The sequence below is a fragment of the Schistocerca gregaria genome, chromosome 2, assembly GCF_023897955.1.
Source record: "Schistocerca gregaria isolate iqSchGreg1 chromosome 2, iqSchGreg1.2, whole genome shotgun sequence".
NCBI classification, from domain to species: Eukaryota; Metazoa; Arthropoda; class Insecta; order Orthoptera; family Acrididae; genus Schistocerca; species Schistocerca gregaria.
The window spans coordinates 300,972,713-300,997,398 of record NC_064921.1 but is presented as its reverse complement, the minus strand read 5'-3'; the positions used below and the strand labels follow the sequence as shown (position 1 = coordinate 300,997,398).

At 41.2% G+C, this 24,686-nt stretch overlaps 1 protein-coding gene across 1 annotated transcript in view; it reads right to left on the bottom strand.

Moving 5' to 3' along the window:
* Positions 1-343: 343 nt before the first annotated feature.
* Positions 344-24,686, bottom strand: part of LOC126336918 (chloride intracellular channel exc-4) — a 151,344-nt gene continuing 127,001 nt past the window's right edge. The window contains exons 2-6 of the mRNA XM_050001060.1: positions 19,213-19,355; positions 15,616-15,778; positions 14,066-14,240; positions 11,998-12,158; positions 344-1,957 (exon numbers count right to left, since the gene is read on the bottom strand). Coding sequence (XP_049857017.1) covers positions 1,874-1,957; positions 11,998-12,158; positions 14,066-14,240; positions 15,616-15,778; positions 19,213-19,355 — 726 coding nt within the window. The 3' untranslated portion in view covers positions 344-1,873. The remainder of the gene's footprint in view (positions 1,958-11,997; positions 12,159-14,065; positions 14,241-15,615; positions 15,779-19,212; positions 19,356-24,686) is intronic.

Below are 24,686 nucleotides of genomic sequence, written 5' to 3'. Positions count from 1 at the left end.
TCTTCTACATTGTTTTATTATAGAGAATGAATGATCTCTCAATGAACTCACAGTTCAGCCAATCTTAACAGTGTTAACACATTAAATTGGGTTACACTTTAAATATGTGTGTGTGTGTGTGTGTGTGTGTGTGTGTGTGTGTGTGTGTGTGTGTGTGTCAGTTTAAGGTTTTCAAATAAGCTAGTAAAAATTTCAGTGCAGTTGTTTAGCACTGTTTAGAAATCTCACTGGTGGTTCAATAGTTTTACCAAAAAAATTTCATAACTTTTCTTCAAATAACATTTAACTTCTCAACTAAAGGCAGGAACTGTGTGGAGTTATTACAGAGCATCAGGCAGTCAAATATTTTTTATAAATTTTATTGGTGTCATTTCTGACAAATACCTTCACATTTTAATTATATTAAAAAGTATACATTACACTGGACAGATTAAATCTGTAAGAAACATATGGATTTGTGGAAGAGAGAACTTGACAATTCACAGATTGCCAATGAAGCCTTAAATTTGGTTTTATAATGGACACTGTACAATGTGTTATGAAATTCTTATAAAATACATTATTTACAGGCCAAACACTGTTGGTTAGGAATTTGGCAGACAGTTACCCTTTAAACAAATTAATTTCTAAAATTTCTATCAATGCGCCACTACAAGTCTTACAGCAAATATTACAAAAGTAAGTACTCTTAGACACTGCTCGAGAATATTATAGAATAATACCAAATTAGGCTCTCCATTCTTTTAGCATGAAGGCACAAAATCATGGTACATGGGATAATGTCTGGAGTAGGCCATTAAACAGGAACATCTTGATTTGAACTTCAATATTTGTGCTTTGACTAATCCTGTGTCTGAGTTCATCACTAATTTCTCCAAACACTTGTTTTAATGACATGTTATCATGAAGACGAAAAATTATAATGCAGTGACAGGAAGACAGATGTTCTCAAGAATACATTATCCTTAGCAGAAAACAGCATCAGTGTCAAATGAAATCTGTACACTGTACGGTTACAGAAAAAAGTATTTCCTTGGTAAAGGAGGGTAACATGAATTAGATAACTAATTTTTGAGAAAGCACAGCATATATAAATCTGTCTGAAGTGCAGATAGTTACTGAATATACAATATATTCAAATTGTATAACAATATAAAGAGCAAACAACTGCTGATAAAGAGTTAGATACTCAATTGTTCATGTATTTGATTAGTAGTAGATTACATGGATTTAAAATTCATGTTTTCCTTTTTTTATCAAACAGCAAAGAACTCAAATTTTAGTAATTCCATGTAATGAAACAAAAGTTCTTAAATACAGTTCACACAATGACACAAAACATGTGATGTTTTATACACACAGGAAAACAACTTAAATACTGTATATTAAAATTCTACAAATATAATGAACTTTATTGCTTTCCAGCAAAATAAAAATTTGTATTATTGAATAAAACATTGAGAAAAACTGAATATCAAATTGTAGGTGCCACATTTGACTGTCAGTAAGACAATCCTTTCATATTCACAAAGTAAAAAAGCTTTGTGAACTAATTCACAGTAAATGAACCAATTTATCAAATACACTACCATGTCACTGCCTCAGAAATTCAATAGAACTAACAATTGCTGTAAATGTCCTCTACTTTAATGGCAAAATTATTCAACTTCAGCAAAATGGCATAGTGCATCTCGGGATGTGTAGAAAATTCTTAAATGCACAGCCGTAAATGCATAGAAAAATAAAAATTAAGATGCATTTGACGGTTCACTTCATGTCCTGCAGCACTGGCTGCTACACCTTAATTTATTCATTCTACTAAATAAATGCACTGATCAACTTCTGCTTCACTTTCCCATATACTGCATCTGGTTTAATCTTCAAGGGATATTTCAGCAGGAATTGATGTTGTAAATGTAGGTGTTTCTAGCTCTTCATGTTTCTTCATTTTCATTGCCTGGAAAAAGTTTAAAACAATTAGGGTGTCCTCAGTCTACAAAACATCTTATCCAAAAATTATGTGGCTGTATACACAGCATAATGACATTCAAATTTGACATGTAATGTGTCTTCCCCACATTTTACTTTAAATTTATAGATGAAAACTGATAAAAACACTAATACGACTTACAACATGTTCATGAAGATAAAAAGCTAGTTTTTACTATTGATAGAAGTGCAGTAATCACACCCAACAAACAAGAATCAGCTGAGGTAATTTTACACACTGTATCTCAGAAAATTATCAAGTGGTTCCCTGCAAATTGACTCCCTAAACTTTGAGGGCACACAGTTTTGTACAGTAAATAAATATAGACTTTCAACAGAGGTCTGTTGCTAAGGCAAAATATTCAAAAACTCTGGGTGTGTGCACTGATGAGAAACTGAATTGGAAGAAACACATTGATGATCTGTTGCAACTGCTAGGTTCAGTTAGTTACACTATTAGGGTTATTGCAAATTTTTGTGATATACTTATCAGTAAACTAGCCTACTATTCCTAGCCTATTTCCATTCACTGCTTTCATATGGTGGCATATTTTAGGGCAATTCACTACAGAGGAAAGTATTCATTGCACAAAAACATGTAATCAAAATAATAGCTGGAGCTCACCCAAGATCACCTTGCAGACATTTTGTTTAAGGAACTCTTGATATTCACAGCACCTTTGCAATACAGATATTCACTTATGAAATCTTTTCTTAATAACCCATCCCTAAATTCAAAAATAACAGCGAAGTGCAGGGCAACAACAGTAGAAGGAAAGATGATCATTATTCTTGGTTAAATCTGACTTCGGCACAGAAATGTGTTAATCATGCTGCCAAAAAAACTTTGGCAAATGACCAAACAGCATTTAAAAATTGACAGATAGCCAACCAACATTTAAAAACAAATTAAAAGAATTTCTGAAAGACAACATTATTTACTCAACAGATTAATTTTTAGGTATGAGGTAAAAATTGTAAAAAATATATTATTGTGAAGAAAACTCATGTTAAACTGACACATACCAAATTATTATGAAATATAATATTCATGATATAGGGAACAAGTACTTACGTAATGTAATTATTTGGAATAGCATTAAAACCATGGAATGACAACAAACTTGTCTCTAATACAAAACAGAACAAGTGAAATATTCCTATCATTTAAACAAATCTAAAATTTTCCAACTAAAGATTTAGTTCAGAAACATTTTGCTTTTCAATAGCAATGTTCATACACATCACTGATAACGTTATTGCAATTAGAAGCAAATAGCACAAAATAAATCAAATTCAAATTTGGTAGCCTGCTGGAATTACATTTTCTTATCTTTATATGAAGTATACTGCATTGTTAATGGCATCAACTTAATACATGATAAACCTAATGTATACACAACTATCTATTTTCTCTGTATTACAGTAGAAGTTAAACGTTAATGACAAAATATTCAATTTTCTAAAATGACACTATTTTTTATAAATGCAAACAAACAAAATCCACTACAGTTACAAAAAAAGACAAATCCCAATGGACTGGGGTGTATCTAAGAACCAAGAAAACCAAGAGATAAAAGCAAGTAGAACAGAGACGAGTACAGGGTTGAAGGTGTGAGAGTTGCTCCACCCACAAAGCAGCTGGAGGCCCCCGGGACATGTTATGTGGTTGGAGGGAGATCCTCTTCATCCAACTGGTGCTTCCACACCCTTCATTATCACAAGAAAACTAGCTACACAGAAAACTCTCAGGAAAGAGACCAATGACAAGTCTGCCAACCAATGACAGATATAAAAGAATAAGAATTAAAAAGGTGGAAAGGGCAGGAACCATGTATGTGCAGCCATGGGGCCTTTGGGTCGGAGCATGCAGCTGACGAGGCTAATGTGCCCTGTGTCAATGGGAGAAGTAAAAACCGCTTTCGCAGAAAAAGCATGAAACCAAACAGGCCATTTTAGCATCATCTGCTAGCACCAGAGATAGCTTGTCACCTACTTTAAGGTTTCATTATAAAGGTGGCCAAATTAGGACAGTCCAGGTCGATGCGGGCTAATGTGAGATGGGGTGGATCCCCACATTGAAGCATTTGGCCATGGTTAAATCCAAGTACAGTCAAAGTGAAGGTGACAGACGACATTAGATTCCCAGCAAGAAGCACAACAAGAAGACTGCCACATATTCGTGGTCTCCATTATGGTCCACAGTTTATTTGGAGAAGTCAGGGCACACAAATTTTCATTCAGAGCATTTAACAACTGTTTGCATAGAGTATAATGAAGATGCAGTTCTGGTACCCCATCTCCAAAGTTGACATCCTTGCAGTCAACTTTTAGCACTTGTCACATGTTGATCCCCAAAATCCCAACATGGCTGGGGGATCATACAGGAGATGACTGTATGTTTGTAGGTTCAAAGGTAGTTCAGCAGCTTCAGCATACAGACACTGAACTGGGCTGGTGTAAAAGGTACCTGTGGCCAAACAGATGCCACAATGATGGATAGGGTTGAGAAGACGTAAAAGGGATGGGTCTGCAGACGCATAAACAAAGCACACAGTCTAGTTTCGAACGGACAAGGAGCTGTACAAATGGAGGAGGGTGGTTCGATCGTCACTCCAAGAAGTACCATTGAGGACATGTATGACATTGAGGGACTATGTACAGTGGACTGCCAGGTAAGGGACATGGAAGGACCAAGAGTGTTTCCTATCAAACACGAGGCCCAGGAATTTCGTAGTGTCAACGAACGGAAGGGCAACAGGCCCAAGATGATGAGATGGGGGAGAAACCATTTGTGCCACCAGAGATTCATACAGACAGTTTTGTCATTGGAAAAGTGAAAGCCATTGGTGATGCTCCAGAAGTGAAGACGGTCAAAACTGCACTGAAGACACCACTCAGTGAGACAGGTCTGCAGAGAACTGCAATAGATGGCAAAATCATCGACAAATGGGAGCTGGAGACACCCGGTGGGAGATAGGCCATGATAGGGTTAATGGTGATAGCAAAGAGGATGACACTCAGGATGGAACACTGAGGCACACCATTTTCCTGAATAAAGCTGTCCAACAAAGCAAAACCAAATGCACCTTGAAAACTGTCTCTTGAAAATGCCCAAAGGAAACAGGGCAGGCACCCACAGAAGCCCCACGTGTAAAAGAGTACAGAAGATACCAGTTCTCCAGCAGGTGTCATACGCCTTCTCCAAATTAACAACTCTGCCAGTGTCTGGGATTTCTGCAGAAAACCCTTCATGACGTGTGTACAAAGTAACGAGATGGTCAACTGCAGAATGCTGCACTCTAAATCCACACTGTGCATTCGTGGGAAAATGGCGAGATTAGAGCCACCACACCAGCCGGGCATAAATCATATTTTCCATCACCTTGCAAAAACAGCTGGTAAGAGAGATAGGGCAGTAGTTGGAAGAGGGGGTTTTGTCCTTACCGGGCTTACCTGAACACCAGCATCTAGGAAATGTGCCCTCAGTCCAGATGCGGTTGGGTTTGAGCAATGGCCATAAACTGTGCAGCAAATACACTGCATCTTCCTTGTGTGTAGACAAATCCAGTTTGTCCATTGACTGTACAGCTGTTAGTGGGTATGACATCCGAGTCCTTAAATTCATCAAGAGTATCTAGGAACTGATTGCAAAAAAATTATATAGTTTATTGATTCTTTCGTTCTGAAGGAGAGGTTGCCCCAGACAATGACAGAATACACAATGTTGGGGCACACGCAATTTCTCCGTGAAAAACTGTGGCCGTAACTTCAGACCTTGGCGTCTGTTGTGGGAGGTATATTTCCCTGCTATGAAAAACCACATGGCAGTTTGGCTGCTCAGTGGAGCACAGAATGCATACTACACAGTTGAGCGAATTGTTGGTGCCTGATCTGTAGGGGAGGGACCTCTTGCCTCGACGATTAGGCTGTTCACTGGGCTGGTCTGAAAGGCCCATGTCTCAAGTCAGCCTCAATTGTGCGTTGGGTCTAGCATCTGCTCAAGGCAATGCTCAGCCACACACCAGTTCTCCTAATCAAGACATGACAGTATCAAAGCTCTGTAGAACCAAAAAAATGTAGAGCTGGCTGCACCCCAGTCGGTGTTACGGAGACTGCAAAGAGTTAAGGCTGACTTTCACATGCCTCCCTGTAGTAACCTTCAGCAACATCCACAGTTAAGGAGAAATAATAGATGCGAAAGTTGTTAGCATGCAGGGAGGGTGACACTAGATCCCACAGCTGCAGCTAGACCATTGATAGCCACTAGAAAAAAGACACACTCTATGTAGAGCTCAAGTGAGACCCCGTTATCTTGTATATAAGGAGGACCGTGAAAAGCACCATGTTGAACACTGAAGTACAGTATGGCAATAAGTTATGGAGACAAAAACTGGACAAAGGCCCAGGAGACTACACTTGTGGAGGGTAATGATTGGTTGGATTGGAGAAAGGGACCAAACTACGCAGTCATCAGTCCCTCCAGCCTTGGAATAACTAAAAGGAAGGAAAAAGGCAGTAGGAGAGGAGGGACAGAAAGTGACTAATGACAGGAGCATGAAGGAAGAAGTACAGGTAGACAAGAGAGACACTCAAGATTAAACAGACCCCGTAAAGAAAGGAGCGGGAAGGTGTGGGTGAACCACCAAGCCAGTCCAATCGGGGAGCAAGACAGCCTGACATCCCCTCCAACTGACAAGGTTGAAGATCCCATCAAACAAAGCAATAAAAACCCCCATCACAAAGAAATCTTGAAACTAGATCAGCTGCTAAGGCATTGTCAGCTAACGTCAGGAGTAGCAAATCAGGAAAGCTAAAAGTCCGTCGCAGGGCGGCTAAGTCGGGGCAGTCCAGTAAGAGGTGAATCAGAATCAACAGTTATCCACAACAGAGGAGTCCTCATGAGAGTGGAGATAACCGTGAGTCAGCCAAGTATGGCCGATGTGAAGCCGGCTTTACGAGAGGCCTGTAAGGAGGACCACCACAGTTTTAGAATCTGTTATCGCCCTGAGCTTGTTCGGCAAAGGAAGAGTGTGCCATTCTGCATTCCAAAGTCCCAAAACCTGATTACGTAATGCCAAGCAAAGATCTATTTCCAGAATGCCAACAGCAAGAGATGGCCCGTTAGTAGCCAATTTAGCCAATCGATCAGCAAGTTCATTGCAAGGGATCTCAATTTGGCCTGGTGTTCAAATGAAAACCAGTGAGCATCCATGTTGATCAAGGAGAGAAAGGGAGTCCTGGATAGCTACGACCAATGGGTGGCGAGGGAAGCACTGGCTGACATCTTGCAAACTGCTCAAGGAGTCACTACAGGTAGTGAAGGACAGTCCTGAGCAGAAGTGGAAAGTCCAGTGTGCTCAAGATGGCTACCAATTCTGCAGTAAAAACACCACAGTCCTCTGGCAAGGTTTGAAGTTCCGTGTGTCTTGCATAGGTGTAAGCAACCAGCGACCAGGTGCAGACAGCAAGCAAAGGCAGTATGGATGGCCGACTCCAGGCTCACCAGACTGTCGGCGGCGGACGGCCTTTACGGAACCCTCCCTAAGACGGAGCCAGAAAGCCCCGAGACTCCAGTACCCAATTCAAGCGCCGGCTCACCATCCTTTCAAGCAACTTGCGAAGAATGTTGGTGAGGCTAATGGGACGGTAGCCGTCCACCTCCAAAGGGTTCTTGCCAGGTTTCAAAGTGGGGATAACAATACTTTCCCGCCATTGCGATGGAAACTCACCCTCGACCCAAATACGGTTGTAAAGGTCGATGAGGTGCCGCCGGCAGTCCACTGGAAGGTGTTTCAGCATCTGACAGTGGATGCAATCTGGCCCAGGAGCGATATCAGAGCAAGCGGCAAGGGCACTGTGAAATGCCCACTCACTGAATAGAACACTGTAAGATTCAGGATGGTGGGTGCGAAATGAAAGGCTCCGACGTTCCATCAGCTCTATAATGGAGCAGAAGACCAGTGGGTAATTCCAAGAAGCGGAACTCTAAGCAAAATGCTCTGGCAAGCGGTCGGCGATTACGTATGAGTCAGTACAAATTGCTCCATTCAGTGACAGCGCACAGACGCTGACAGGGGTCCGATAGCCATAGAGGCATCGAATCTTGGCTCAGACCTGCAATGGAGTGTCATGGAGGCCAATGGCGGGCACATATCTCTCCCAGCTCTCCTGCTAGTGTTGGCGGATAATGCGGCGGGCTTGCGCACACAGCCGTTTGAAGGCGATGAGGTGTTCTATGGAATTATGTCGCTTGTGACGCTGGGGTGCCCGCCAGCGATCTTTAATCGCTTCAGCGATCTCAGGCGACCACCAAGGTACAGCCCTCCGCCGAGGGGTCCCAGAAGAATGGGGAATGGCAGATTCTGCGGCATTAACGATGCTGGTGGTGACTGAGTGAACCACCGTATCAATGGCTTCATGAGAAACAGGGTCAATAGCGGCAGTGGAGGAGAACAAGTCCCAGTCAGCCTTCTTCATAGCCCATCTGCTAGGGCGCCCAGAAGAGTGACGCTGTGGCAGCGACAGAAAGATCGAAAAGTGATCACTACCACACATGTCGTCATGCGCACTCCAGTGGACACTAGGTAAGAGGCTAGGGCTGCAGATTGGAAGTTTGATGGAGTACGTGCCATGCGCCACAGTGAAATGTGTGAAGGCACCATCATTTAAAATCGAAAGATCGAGCTGTGCCAATAAATGCTCAATGGTGGCACCTCGACCTGTTGCCACTGACCCACCCCACAGAGAGTTATGGGTGTTGAAGTCGCCCAGTCACAAGAAAGGTGGCGGCAATTGGGCTATCAGCGCAGCCAGGACATGCTGCGGGACATCGCCATCCGGTGGAAGTTAAAGACTGCAGATGGTAGCAGCCTGTGGTGTCCACACCCGAACAGCGACAGCCTTTAAAGGTGTTTGTAGAGGGACAGACTCGCTGTGAAGTGAGTGAAGGACATAGATGCAGACGCCACCAGATACCCTTTCATAAGCTGCCCGGTTCTTATAACCACCCCGATAGCCATGGAGGGCGGCGGTTCGCATTGCCGGAAACCAAGTTTCCTAAGAGCAATGCAGAAGAAAGGGTGAAGACTGATAAGTTGTCGGAGCTCAGCTAGATGGTGGAAGAAACCACTGCAGTTCCACTGGAGGATGGGACTGTCCATGGCTGAGAAAGGCATGAAGGGACTGGGGAGGGCATTTACGCCGTGTGTTCACTCGCTGCCACCGTTTCAGTACCCGCGCGAGTGACATCCATGGTGTCTGAGGGACCGGTGAGATTAAGGTCCTCAGCAGACGCCAGGATCTTGCACGCAGACGCAGAGCTCGAAGGGTGCGGTGGGGTCGGTGCCACAGCAAGTTCTTTGGTCTGATAGGTCTTTCGCTTGGACTTCTCTCGCTGAATCTTGGGTTTCACCGGCTGGGAAGGTTTCACCGATTCAGTCTCCGGGACGGAGGAGGATCGCGAAGCCCTACGACCAGCCGCTGGTGGGGACTTATGCCACTGTCTCATGTCATCCTTCCCGCTGGTGGGAGCCTGGGAAGGGAGGGACCTAAGGGAACCCCTACAACCGAGAGTAGCCGAAGAAGTTGGGTGCTTCTCCGGCTGAGAAGCAAGGACAGACGTCCCTAATGGGTGGGAGGATGTTGCTCCTGAGGTAGGTGGTGCAGGAGCAACCAGGTGGGTAGCGCCCCACACGGGCAAGGGGGCAGAGGAGGAGTTGTACTGCTCATCGAGCCGGCTGGGAGTCTCGAAAATGATGGTAGCACAGTAGTTGTAGCAGCGGCGTAAGAAGATTTCATTCTCACAGAATGTAGTCTGTCATATTTCCTTTTGGCCTCAATATAGGTCAGTCGGTCCGGGGTCTTATATTCCATGATTTTGCACTCTTTCTGAATGACTTTGCAGTCTGGCGAGCAAGGCAAATGATGCTCTCTGCAGTTGACACAGATGGGAGGCGGGGCACATGGGAGTATTGGGATGTGATGGGTGTCCGCAATCTCGACATGTGAGGCTGGAAGTGCAGCGGGGAGAGACATGGCCGAACTTCCAGCAATTAAAGCACCGCATCAGAAGGGGGATATAGGGCTTGACATCACAACAGTAGATCATCACTTTGACCTTTCTCCGGTAATGTATCATCCTCGAAGGCCAAGATGAAGGCACCGGTAGCAACCCGATTGTCCCTCGGACCCCACTAAATGCGCCGGACGAAATTAACACCTCTTCGCTTTGAGTTGGCGCGCAGCTCGTCATCAGACTGCAAAAATAGGACCCTATGGAAAATAACACCCTGGACCATACTTAAACTCTTATGTGGTGTGATGGTAACGTTAACATCCCCCAACTTGTCACAAGCAAGTAACCTGCGTGACTGGGCGGAGGATGTTTGTATCAGTACTGACCCAGAGCGCATTTTGGATAAGCCCTCCACCTCCCCAAACTTGTCCTCTAAATGCTCAACAAAGAACTGAGGCTTTGTGGATAGAAAAGACTCCCCATCAGCTCTCGTACAAACTAAGAATCGGGACGAATAACTGTTACCACCAACCTGAGACTTACGCTCCTCCCACGGCGTGGCCAGGGAGAGGAACGTTTCTGGATTTTTACTTCTGAGCATTAAATTGAGCCTGAGAACGCTTAGACTGCTGGCAGCTGGCTGCCATTGAGAGATGTAACTTCATTACGGGTCATCCGCCCTGATGCCACCTACTCCAACCAAAGGCCCTCCCCACAGGTGCCACCCAGCCTCAGCAATAGCCACCTGGCAGGACGGCCATTGCCAGGAGTCCTGATGCCCCAGGGAGATGGGCATCTACTCCTTGGCACATGTGGGGAGTTAACGGTGCAGGCATCAGCAGAGTGATCCCTGTGTTGTCGGGGGCTACAACCAACAGGGTACATGGCGGCCCCACCACGACGGACTAGCTACCGTGCTGAATGTTAGCTGACATGTGGTCCATGGTCGCTGTCAGTGCAGAAAGTGGCACTGCACTGCGCAAGGTGAAAAGTGCACGCAGGAACGTATCCATGCCCAAGAAATGGAGATTGGTCTCTTCCCTCACACAATCCAATCCAAAACAGCGAGGTCATCGGTCTCATCGGATTAGGGAAGGAAGTCTGCCGTGCCCTTTCAAAGGAACCATCCCGGCATTTGCCTTGAGAGTTAGGGAAATCACGGAAAACCTAAATCGGGATGGCCGGATGCAGGATTGAACCGTTGTCCTCCCAAATCCGAGTCCAGTGTGCTAACCACTGCGCCACCTCGCTCGGTCCAAGAGATGGAGAGTGGGCAGGACTGCAATGCAATGCAACGACAAATAAGCTGGCAAAAGGTCTGATCGCAAGATGGAAACAATGCACCAAGTAAGGCACCCTTCCCCAATCGGTTCGCTCTTTGGAAGAATGGAGGTCAAACCCAGCAGGGGACCATCACATAAGGCTGAAACTTTTGAGACTCCTTTTAGTCGCCTCTTACGACAGGCAGGAATACTGCGGGCCTATTCTAACCCCCGAACCCGCAGGGGGGATGAGCCCCAGGAGCTTCGGAGTTTTAATGAACGGAAGGGCAACTGGCCCAAGATGTAAAGTTAGTTGGTTTAAAATAATTCCGCAAGGGTGGGAGTAAAATAGTGATGTACTTAACACAGCTGGAAGAAAGGAGAAAACCACAAGAATGATAGATGGGCAACAAACACTAAAATGGACAGAGGAGGACAAGAAAACCAGACACATGGAAGAAACATATAGAAGAGATCAAAACAAGGGAGTACATTACCATGGCTGGCTGACCGTGAGAATGAAAAGGAGAAGCCTGCCACTCAAACACATGCAAACCACCCTAAAAGCACTGGAGTGGAGGACACGGGTGGGAAAAAGGACATGTGCTAAATCTTAGATTGAATGGTAAATCACACCCTCTTCTGAAAAAGAAAATTATGCTATCTTCCAATATAAATTGGATTTTACCACCAGATTTAAGAAAAAGGTATGTATTAGAAAGTACTTACTCCAGGTTTATTGGTTTCCACTTTATGCTGCTTGTAGTAATTTATAATGTCTTGGTCAGCTGGGCAGCTCTGTGTAAATGCATCCAACTGATACATATGGTACATATAGCGCCACAGTGCTGTCAGTTCCATTGGAATTTCAAAATCTGTAAAGTATTTCCCTGCAACAAAAATTTTAGTTTACAGCTTCACATGTGACTGTTTGCTGTCCTGAGAGTCAATTTGAACACACACAGTAATAACAAGGTATTAAGTTTATCTGCTTATAAAGTAATCATCTATATTGTTCTCCCACTTCAAGCAGTTTTAGTACAATTTTTTTCCCCCGACTACAATGAACCCTGAAGCTTTCAGCCGACACCATTTTTTATAATCAATAATATGCACATAAAAAATAATTAAGGCGATTTCCTGAAAACTTTAATTCTCTATATGAAATATGTGAGGGCTTATCATGAATTAACCTCTAATTGGCTATTTAAAATGAATGAATGATTGTAGCTTCATGGCATTTGCACGGTCAGAGGAGGAGACTATGAAGGTTACATTGTGACAGTCAGCTCTCTGCTGCATTTGTCAGTATGAAGGCAGCAGATGACTTTTTTGAATCTCCTGCCAGGTACTTTTTGTAATTTGATATTGGAAGCAGAACGCATCAATACCACTAAGACTTATCGATTGGGTCATATTGTGGGGTGTGGGGTTGTGAGTGTGGGCAGAAAATTGGCACACACATGCGTACGGTGAAAGTGGTTGAGCAGACACTGTCCACTTACAAAATGATGGTTACAATTTCTTGAGATCACGAAGTAATTATGACAACAGGTCTCACAATAGTAAAATGTGAGAATAGTATGCTATTATGTTTACCATGAGGCTCTTACAGAACTCCACAGGAGGTCAACCTAAAACAAATGTCATAGTATGATACTGGGGGAATCATTCTTCACGACACTGTGATGCCCCATACTGTGTACTGAACAAAGGAAAAACTCAGAATTTTTGGCTGGGACAGTTTTTCAACATCCTCCCCATAGTTCAGTCTTACTACCAATTGATTTTCACCTATTTCCCAAAATGAAGGCCTAGCTGGCTGCTCGGCACTTCGTGACTGATGATGATCTAAAAGGATGCTGTCAACAACTGGATGAAGCACCAGGCAGGAATGATTTTTTTATGAATGGATCAAGTCACAGTATGATAAATGTTTGAATTTGGATGGCAACTGGAGAAGTAATGTCAACGTTTAAGTACAGATAGTATTTACAATCAAAATATTTATTTTTAATTGCCAGTTGGATGTTAATTTATGAATAGAACTTTAATGTCCATCGCCAAAGCACAGTTAGAAGTTATCACTGTACAAAAAGAAATAAGGTATTTCTTGTTACTGCCAGAATTTGCCAACTGTTTCATGCCAGCTTTTGGATTGAACTGAGCATTCTATGAGGAAATGCATTTTTACGGTATGTACTTTTACCAATTCATTTAATGGCAGTGTCATATTCATGGCTTTGAAAATAATAATAATAATAATAATAATAATAATAATAATAATAATAATACAACACAAACCCGTTTCACAGTCTAATGGAGGCAACTGATGCCTGGAAGTACATGCCACTGATTACTGACAGCAACTGCTGACCTTTGGTTGGTGCAGGAGGGGAAGCTGACAGAGTTACTTGACAAAACTGGACAAAACTGTTGTATTTGCAGAATATTTTAATTTCATATGAAGTACCTCTTGGTGTATGGCCACTGCATATTCTGCAACACTTTGGCAGCCATGCTTTATGGAATATACAATTATGTTCATGGTAAACAGAAGATAAAAATATATCCATGATTTTTAAAGATAAATGTGAAAAATACTTGCACTTTAGAATGTAGTAGTAGTATACCACATTGACAATGCCCCTATCGTTGCACACTACGGGCCTTTTCTTCTTTAATATTGTGATCTTTTACTTTTAAGTACTAAAAACAGCCGAGAGAATGACTAAATAAATGTCATCTATGTACCCACTGCCAAGTTTTCAGATAGGTAAAAAGAAAATCAACATACCTGCAACCCTTATATGCTGCAGTCGAGGCATGAGTTCACAGTCAAAGCAGCACATCGTATCACCTGTGAGGAAGCGAGAACCCTTACGAGCCAAATGGTCATTGATCTTGCGAAGATGTGATAGGAGACTGTGGGTGCTTGTTGAATCTTTCTTAATTAGCATCAGCTTCAATTTCTGTTTTAACAAAGAAAAATTTTCTTAAAAGAGGAACAACTACTTTAAATTAAAATTCACATCAGTACCTTTTCCTACTATTGTCAACCGTTCTGGTAAAAAGAACTGAAATTTTATTTTTTTAATGTCCTGAAAAAACAACAATATATTTCAGTTGCAACATTTTGTTGATCACAAGTACAAATTTTTTAACTCTTACTGCATAATATTCTGCAAAGACTTAAATTGGTGGGTGGTGGCGGGTGTAATTGTTAGCCTGAAATACATGTGCAGTTTCCCTCTTTTTTTGCAGGCACAGCTTTATCTTACATATCTGTCTCTTATGTGCACACCTGAGAGCATTTGTTGGCATACTTTGTTAACTTCATCTTTCCCTTCAATACTTTTAGGCTGTTATCGAAACTGCAGCACAAAAGCGCTCCTTCTCACAAAGAAAAATAAATCTGTTTTTCTCACAATGCTGCTACTATATCAAAATGTATATAAAGGTCAGCAATATAAGCCTAGAGAAATGCACCAAAAATTATCAGAAAAATTACATATCTCTAATGAACGAGGACATTAGTTTACCTTCCCTAACGGCAACAATTCTTTACATACTGTTGTCTAGATGTCTTGGTATGAAATTTTCAAGGCTGTCATACACATACTGCTGGCCTACTGGAACTAAGTAAATATAATACCCTCAGATGAATTTTGATTTATACAATTGTACATCGACAAAAAATAATTTTGATTGTACAAAATTCCAAACTTTGTAAATAATAAAATCTTAAACAATGTTTTTAGGACCTTACAATAAAATTTTCAGACTGATTGCACGATTAGAATATCAGTTATGGTTTTTCCCCAAAGTTAGTTTTTTAAAAGTTAATTTTTGTGGCAAAATACAAAACCTGAGTATTACCATATCTTTCCTTAGCATACAGCACTTGTCTTTACATGTAAAAGCTCAATTCTACCTTACTAATTGTGACTATAAAGCTTTTTAAAGAAATTTTTACATTTTCTTAGCACCACCACTTTAATAACATGCCGCCTCCATCTACTTGGTACTGCGGTAACAAATGGCTTACAAATTCAACAGTTTTTAGTCTTTCTACCAAAGGATGCGTTTTTGAAGAAAATTTAATGTTTTGAAAAAGAAATCGTTCCAGAAACGCAAATGTAAGCTCACAACACACAAAGAGATACCACAAAAATGCCAGATACATAGATTTTCAACGTAAGTGCACCTTGGGGAGAACATATGGGAACAGATTAAACAAGAAAGAGGTATACTATAATGTACCTGAATTCATTATGGTTATTTTCTGTGCCACCTCATGACATTAGATCCAACATGCAAAGAATCTTGTACATGGGTTATACTTACACTGTAGAGGTTCTCTATCAATGTAGCTACTTCTTTATCCTGAACAAACAAATTATGGCCACCAGGAACATTCTTCATGATATGCCGTTCAATCTTTTCATTTTCCAATACAGCCAAACCATTATCAATAAGGATTGGTGGTGGTGTTGCTTCGAAGTTGGTCCTGAAAGTTGATTATTTTAACATTACTAAAAACTCTTACAATATGGAGTAGGTAACACTACTTATCACAATCTACGTCAGCTGTACAGTCCTATTAAATAGGATGCACCCCTGCTGCTACTAAAACATGCACACTACACAACTAAGTCAGACAGCACAGTACACTTTGCTTTTGAAAATGCTTGGAACACATCTGTTGCACTGATAAAGGTGTGTTAATGCTCATAGCATATGAAGTTTGGAAGGCAGGAAATGAGGTACAGGTCGAAACACATGAGTTTGCGAGGGTCGGTCGTGGGTTGTGCTTTGGTAACTGTCAGTAGAGCACTTGGCTGCAAAAAGCAAAGGTCCCAGGTTTGAGTGCCAGTTATTCACAAATTTTTAATGTCAGGAAGTTTCAAGTTACAAGGAATAAACAATGAGAACTATAGAAATATCTTTCAATGAAAGCATGAAAAAGCAACAAGGTAGTGATATGGCAAATGAAGAGCACACACTACGAAGGGACTATGCCATGGCATAGCAATGCTTAATTGTCTAACACCCAAGTTAATGGAGGGGGGTTGTTTCTAATACTTCATTATGTAGTTTCAAAGTAGTGAAGAGCTAACAACAAATGGCCCATTAACCACCACTCTTGGCAGAAATAGGGAGAAATAATGAGAAAGTGCTTATATTATGAACATAAGAATCAGGAGTACGTTTTTAAGTGAGATACAGGGACACTTGCATAAATAAAGCCTTGCACACAAGGTAATGAAAATACCAAATCTAACAGGAAATAGTGAAGCTGAACTGCATCAGAGCACAACTTACCACACACAAAACAGACTTGATCCTGGTTGGTTGGATGACTAAAGGGACTGAACTACTATGCCTTCAGTCTTTCCCCCCCTTAGACATACATCTATGTGACGACTGTAGATCAGAGATGGCCTACTGCACAAAATCCAGGAGATGAAAACCCCATGATCTACCAGAAGTCTACAAAGGCTACATAAAGGACAAGAAAGAAGAAAAGGGGATGAAAGAAGGAAAGAGGATTTAAGAAGAAAGGCAGGCAAGGCTGAGAAAGGCAGGCAAGGCACCATACCTAGTGAGCAGCTGGAAGCCCCCAAAAGCTTGGATGGGATATATGTCCCCCACCCCCTCCACTAACCAGAGGTACCTTACTTAGAAACTGCCTACAACAGACTAACAACACGGACAGGGCAAGAGAGGCACAGACAGACATGATGAACAAGTCTAACAGACCATGCAAGAGGGGTTGAGAGAGAGTTAAAGAGCAGATAGGTTGAGGGCCAGGGTGGATCACCAAGCCCAGACAACTGCAGCCCAGCTGGGTTGAGGAGGCAGTGTTCTGCCAACCCCTAAATGGGCTGATGAGATTAAGTGGCCCTCCCTTAAAGAGAGTCTTAAAAGCCCCTTCACAAATAAAACCTCAAACTAAGTCAAGCACCAAGGCATCTTCTAATGACAGGGTGGCTTGAGAGCCCACCACATGGTGGCGGGGGTTCGGACAGTCCAGCAAAATGTGTATTACCATCAAACAGGAACCACAAGGACAATGGAATGTTTTCTTCCAATGGAGGAGAGGACAATGAGCCAGCCAACTATGACTGATGGTAGAGAGTCCTTGCAAGAGGCGTGCATCGAGAACCTCCACTGATTCATAGACTATCTGTAGGCACAAAAACACACAAGAATTAATACATTTGGCCTCAGTGACCTTGTGGGAAGTGTTGAATTTGAACAGTGATTGAGAACCGATTGGCTTCTTTGGCCAACCAGTCAGGTTTGTTTTATTTTTACTCTTATTGTTTATTCTAGTTTGGCAGGTCTCAGTGTACTCTCCTCCCCCCCCCCCCCCCCCAGGCAACCAGTATGAAAGAAACTTCCACACGGGAAAAATATATTAAAAACAAAGATTCCAAGACTTACCAAGCGGGAAAGCGCCGGCAGACAGGCACAGTGAACAAAACACACACACAGAATTACTAGCTTTCGCAACCGATGGTTGCTTCTTCAGGAAGGAGAGAGAAAGGCGAAAGGATGTGGGTTTTAAGGGAGAGGGTAAGGAGTCATTCCAATCCCGGGAGCGGAAAGACTTCCCTTAGGGGAGAAAAAAGGACAGGTACACACACACACACACACACACACACACACACACACACACACACACACACACACACATTTAAAGGCAAAGAGTCTTTGCCTTTAAATATGTCTGCTTGTGTCTGTGTATGTGCAGATGGAGTGTGTGTGTGTGTGTGTGTGTGTGTGTGTGTGTGTGTGTGTGTGTGTGTGTGTTTTTGTTCACTGTGCCTTTCCGCCGGCGCTTTCCCACTTGGAATCTTTGTTTTTTTTAATATATATATATATATATACTGCCTATTAATTTGTCAGCCAGAAATTTCCACCTACAAGAAGACTTACAGAAGCAGATTAAGGGTCCGCAAAATCAAATTGCAGCAGGAGTTATACCTATAAATGTTTAATACAGAGACAATCTGCCCACTGAGACTAATGTGGTTTCAGCACTGAAGATGAAAACACAAATACTGAAGTTCCTCCCAGAGAAGCATGAACTGTGGTTCACAATACTAGATTTGGTGTTTGTAAACAATGTTACTTGTAATTATACGAAGTTTGCTGTGGCAATTAACAGCTTGTATGCCCAACCAGTTGAAATGGTTTGACATTTTTGAAACCATAGCTTTATTCATGCTGCCAAACTTATACTGTACTTTCTTATACCACTACCTGATCAAATGTCAGGCAACATTTTGTAAGGTTGTCTGATGCCTCATTAGTAGTTTTATGTTTATCAAATGCAGTATTTAAATAAGAGAAGTAAAATTACAAGATGCCAGAATGAGTATTCATCACCAGCCTTCAGGTGTAGAAAGTCTGTTCATACAAACATCTGAAGCAGGTAACAGATCTTTGCTTTTGTAGCTTCTTATTCCTTTGTCAAGGAGAAAAGGAATTGGTTGTGGAATAACTGGGACTGATTACTCAGACACCTGAGAGAGAATCCATTTGTAGTAAGGATGACGGGAAGGCAAAAAATGAATGTTTCAAATTTTAGAGACAATAATCCTTAGTCTGCCAATGATTGTGAATTTATCTTCACACTGTGCACTGCCTCACTGTACACTGTGTAGAAGAACTGCCAAACTCGAAAATGCTTAAATATGTGGTCATAGTCAGATACACTTTTCTAGCACTAGTATATAAAACTGCCAAATGAGGATTTTTCAAGTGATTTTCTTTGTCTGCTGCCTCCAATAATGACAGTTTGAAAGAGGATACAAGAAACTATTTTTCTTCAAAATGTTATTTATAAAGACTGAAAATGCTTAAAACAATTTTCTGTATCACAGTAAAGAATGAGGAAATTTGAGAAGCAAAGTGGCAAAGTGGCAACTGTACCTGAAGTCAGGTGGAGGTTTCTGCATGTCAACTGTTGTCACCTTGAGACTAATGGTTTTGAGTTCAGCCAGCAGGTACAAGTCCATAAAGTATTCTTGGCAAAAGAGGCAAGCTCCTTTGCGGCGGCCATCGATAGTTGATGCCTACAAAAGAAAATTCAGTTACACAATGTAATTTATAACTTCCTGTAGTCTGTTACATCTGAATCAAAAAACCACTGAACAAATTTAAAGCTAATTTTTTATAAAAAATCTGAAAAATAATTCACTCAAGCCAAAATAGTATATTAAATACTTAAACACATTAAAGCTGTATTCTTGATTAGGATCCAAATGTAGACATTTATCATTTAATGGCCTCATTATTAACAAAGCCATGTAAGGAAGTTTCACAGATTGAAATCCTTCAGACCACTACTAATTCCTTCCAGATTCCACAGAAATACTGGCAACATGTTGCAAAACTATCCTATGAGAAACTAATTTTCTTACTTTTTGCAGCATATACACAACAACATTTAAAATGAATGCCAGATGGAGTAGCTGAGGGCAAGTTGCATGCTCAGCTGATTGAACTGAAAGACAATTACCCAGGTTAGAGTTCAAGTTCAATTAATTCATTGGTTTAATTCATACTTAACTGGAAGAATGCAGAAAGTTGAAATAAGTGGTTCGTGTAATGTTAAAACAGCTGATTCCTCAAACTGGGGTGCTATCAAGCACGGGGTCCCACAGGGTTCGGTCTTAGGTCCTTTACTGTTCTTGATATACATTAATGACTTACCATTCCACATTGATGAAGATGCAAAGTTAGTTCTTTTTGCTGATGATACAAGTATAGTAATAACATCCAAAAACCAAGAACTAAGTGATGTAATTGTAAATGATGTTTTTCACAAAATTATTAAGTGGTTCTCAGCAAACGGACTCTCTTTAAATTTTGATAAAACACAGTATATACAGTTCCGTACAGTAAATGGCACAACTCCAGTAATAAATATAGAATTTGAACAGAAGTCTGTAGCTAAGGTAGAATTTTCAAAATTTTTAGGTGTGTCCATTGATGAGAGGTTAAACTGGAAGCAACACATTGATGGTCTGCTGAAACGTCTGAGTTCAGCTACGTATGCTATTAGGGTTATTGCAAATTTTAGTGATAAGAATCTCAGTAAATTAGCTTACTATGCCTACTTTCATTCACTGCTTTCGTATGGCATCATATTCTGGGGTAATTCATCGTTGAGTAGAAAAGTATTCATTGCACAAAAACGTGTAATCAGAATAATTGCTGGAGCCCACCCACAGTCATCCTGCAGACATCTATTTAAGGATCTAGGGATTCTCACAGTAACCTCACAGTATATATATTCCCTTATGAAATTTGTTGATAATAATCCAACCCAATTCAAAAGTAATAGCAGTGTGCATACCTATAACACCAGGAGAAAGGATGATCTTCACTATGCAGGGTTAAATCTGACTTTGGCACAGAAAGGGGTAAATTATGCTGCCACAAAAGTCTTTGGGCACCTACCAAACTGCATCAAAAGCCTGACAGATAGCCAACTAACATTTAAAAATAAATTAAAAGAATTTCTAGATGACAACTCCTTCTACTCATTGGCTGAATTTTTAGAAGTAAAAAAAAAAAACAATCATTAGTGTCATGCAATATTTTGTGTAATGTAATTTCTTGTACAGACATCTTTTATTAACCTGACACGTTCCACATCATTACGAAGTGTCGTATTCATGATCTATGGAACAAGTATTAATCTAATCGAATCTAATCTAATCACAATTTTAACTAGTCACAGGAGACATATGAAGTGTATTTTTTGATACTCCGATATGTTTAACAATTACAAAAATCTATCCCCAATGAGTTGCTCATTTAGGATATTGCAGATTTAATCTGTCCATTTTACTTCTCAGAGGTATTTTAATCATGGGTTTAAAATGCACAATGTCTTATGTAGTACTGCTCTAAAAAAATGTCAATTCTAATGTTCAACAATAATTCAAAATATTACCTACTGACACAAAATGGTGCATGTAAAAATGTTTACTTTCGGTTGTAAGTAGTATACTTTGTATATATACGCTTGTTTTGTTCACCATGAAGTGATAGAATGAAGTTTTATAAGACACATTAAAACAGCAATATTACTTACAGCAGCTGAAGACACCTATTCAGTAATTTGAGTATTTGACAGTTTTATTTTTAGTATACACAACTTTCTTCAGAATGTTAAGTATTTTGATTTAGAATTTGCCAGTGTTTTGAATTTAGTTCGTTCTGGACCTTGAGAAACCCATTTCAATATTAGTCTTGCACATTAGTCCAAAGTATGCAGGAGAACTTTTATGGAGGTTTGCTAGCAGGAGAAGTGCTGGGAGACTGAAATGTAAGTGGATATCTCTTATCTAGCCAGAGTAAGTGCATTCACTGACCACAACAAGTAAGGATTTGGGTTTGGCACACTGTCAGGAAGTTTCAAAGTAGCATACACTTTGCTGCAGGATGAAAGATACACTCAGGATAGATTTCTGTGTATCAGTTAACAGATTATAATGTTGCCTTATGCATTTTTTAGTTTCTTAAGTTGTTACATCACGCCTGAATTTCGCAAATTTTTTCAGGTAAGTGCTGCTGAATATCTACTTTTCACAGCGTCGCTCCACAAATTTCTGAGCCAAAGTATCAGAAAAGAAGTAGCATATGTTACAGTTGCATTCCCAGAAATTCTGGTATTAACCATTTTAGAGTTCTGATTATCATACTTCCATGTAATTACCTTTGAAAATTCTACGTGTGTTTCTTTTTGTAGAGTGTTTGTCCTTTATAGCAACTATTACAAAGTTACCCAGGTCTAGAAATATTTTTAGTCCTTACTATGAGACTTAGGCTAGTTGGGATTTGGTCTGATGTTCTAGCCCTGTTTAGAGGCAAACAATTGTGTCATAAAAAAGTGAGGTGGGCTTACCTCATAGAACCACCTACCATCAATAATATAAACATGCAACAAAGCACACGAGATTATGCCTCAAAGCTCACCAACCATTATGTACCTCTCTAAATTCACATCTTGTACGAAGCAGTACCCAAAAGTACTGGAAATATGTAACAATAAGCCTTATAAAGATCTTCTGCACCGTCACCTTCCAAGTAGTCTTCCTGGGAGTGAGTACACCAATGCAAAAATTCTGCCACTCTAATGTATGGTGAGTACAGTGCATGGGCACAACAGTCTACCTCTTATTGTAAAAATTACTGAATAGTGTAGCCCATATGCAATTATGCACTGTTTCCTCATTCTCCGTCAATAGACATATTGTGATACAAGTCTTTATTGACTGCCTCACAAAGAGTGTGAACTCTACAAACAATTGCCATCAGTATTAAAATACAGATGATACGCTTTTTTCAGCTATGTGAAAGACTCGTCCATAACAAGTAGTTCTTCATTTTACAGTCATCACCAGAAACACAACTTTCATCAGCAGTGACAACTTTCGAAAGAAAATTTAAGTCATTTTGAAGCAGTCACTGTAAAAACTTCGTTGCAATCCTCTGTTCAGTTTTACTGACAGAATAAATTGATATCTACTTCAAAAATAGACGATCCAACTTGGGAAAAGTTGAACTTTCAGATTATAATCCATTACTTTCAAAGTGGTGATCATCAGTTAAGGTTATTATTAATTAAGCCTGTTTTGGTCTAAAGTGCCCTCTTCAAAACTTGCTTTAACATTTGTTGCGCTTCTGCACTGGTTATCTTAAGTTTTGTTTTGAACACCATACAGGCAAGCTGCACCTTCCAGTCAGCCACCGCAAAATTGTGGAAATGCTGCACAAGAAATATGCTCACTATTTAACCTAACCACTCTGCTCATATGCCCTTGCCACAGATTCGGGACTGGCATATAGGGCGGCACACAGCTTTATTTGAGTGTACTGATAACAATAAAATTCAAATTTCGTGAACTTTTTGTTACGCTACGTTGTTCTGATAAAGCCTATGCCCCAGCTACTTATGGCACGGTGCTTTATGACAAGTAGCCTGGCTGTGTTTGTGGGCAAGGGAGAGCGGCCACTCTAGGGAGACGAAGCAAGGCCAGGCCGAGCTAGTCGCGGTGATTCAAGCGCCGGCCGGCGAGGACGGGTTTCCGAGGCGGACCTCGCGCCTCGGGCTATGCAAACCTGTTTCAGCCGCCGTCACAAATATGCTGCCGCTAATGGCAGCGTCCGGCTGGGCTGTTTTATATATACCGCGCGAAAGTGGGTTATGTGCGCCTTGCTGTAGGTCACGAGCCCCGGCCCGCGGACCGACTGCTATCTCGTTAATCATGCCTCGCATTCGCGTGGGTGCTGCTTTCTGTCTACCAACCTTGCACCGCGCTCAATCTACTTTCCAAACGGGGGAACGTCGGTAACAGGCTGCAGCGGCATCTTGGACCAAGCGATGGCTACTCTTGGTGGAGTGTGTTAATTTTCAAATTCTAAAGTAGTAATGTCCAGGTTTTACATTCCTTCCGCGTCGAGGCTACTATCGACTACAACTAAAAGTGGAGGGCGGAGCGGAGATATGAACCAACTAGTATAATCTGATTCATTGACGTCAGCACAAATTTATCCAAAAGGAGAGGGGGTGGGAATGGAAAGATTCTGTAATGGCCCATTTTTTTAATGATGGGCCTATGTGGCGAAGTGTCACGCCACAAGAACTATTAAGTGACAACTGATTAAGCGAGAGGTTTGGTGGAATAATTTATATAAGTGAATGAGAATTCTGTACTCCACATTCGGGTCCTGAGTGCAAATGCCCCACGAAATTTAATGCTATTCCTTTTTTCGAATTGGATTTGCCATATAATGGTGGTGTGTGCGAGGTATGTGACAATTTCTCGGTTTTACTATCAAACGTTTGCTTTGCAATGGTTGTATTTAGTGGTAACATGATCTGTACTGTGTTTCTAGAGTTTATTTTTCCACTCTTTTAGTGTTTAGGAGAGTAATTTCAATAAAATTTTCTACGTGATTTTTGTGTTTACTTAACGCGTTTATTTAGAATTTCTTGAGGATAATTTTGTGAGCGTGAATATATTACTATTTCTTCGAAAATATTCATTAGCGGTTTTTGTGCAATATGTAAAACCCAGACAGCCTGTTCTATATCGTTCGCTGTGCGTCATTCTACCTAAGTTGTGGAAAAAGGTCTATGGGTTACTGTCGTTCTCTCGAATGTGTCCTGTGTATCTACACTCCTGGAAATGGAAAAAAGAACACATTGACACCGGTGTGTCAGACCCACCATACTTGCTCCGGACACTGCGAGAGGGCTGTACAAGCAATGATCACACGCACGGCACAGCGGACACACCAGGAACCACGGTGTTGGCCGTCGAATGGCGCTAGCTGCGCAGCATTTGTGCACCGCCGCCGTCAGTGTCAGCCAGTTTGCCGTGGCATAC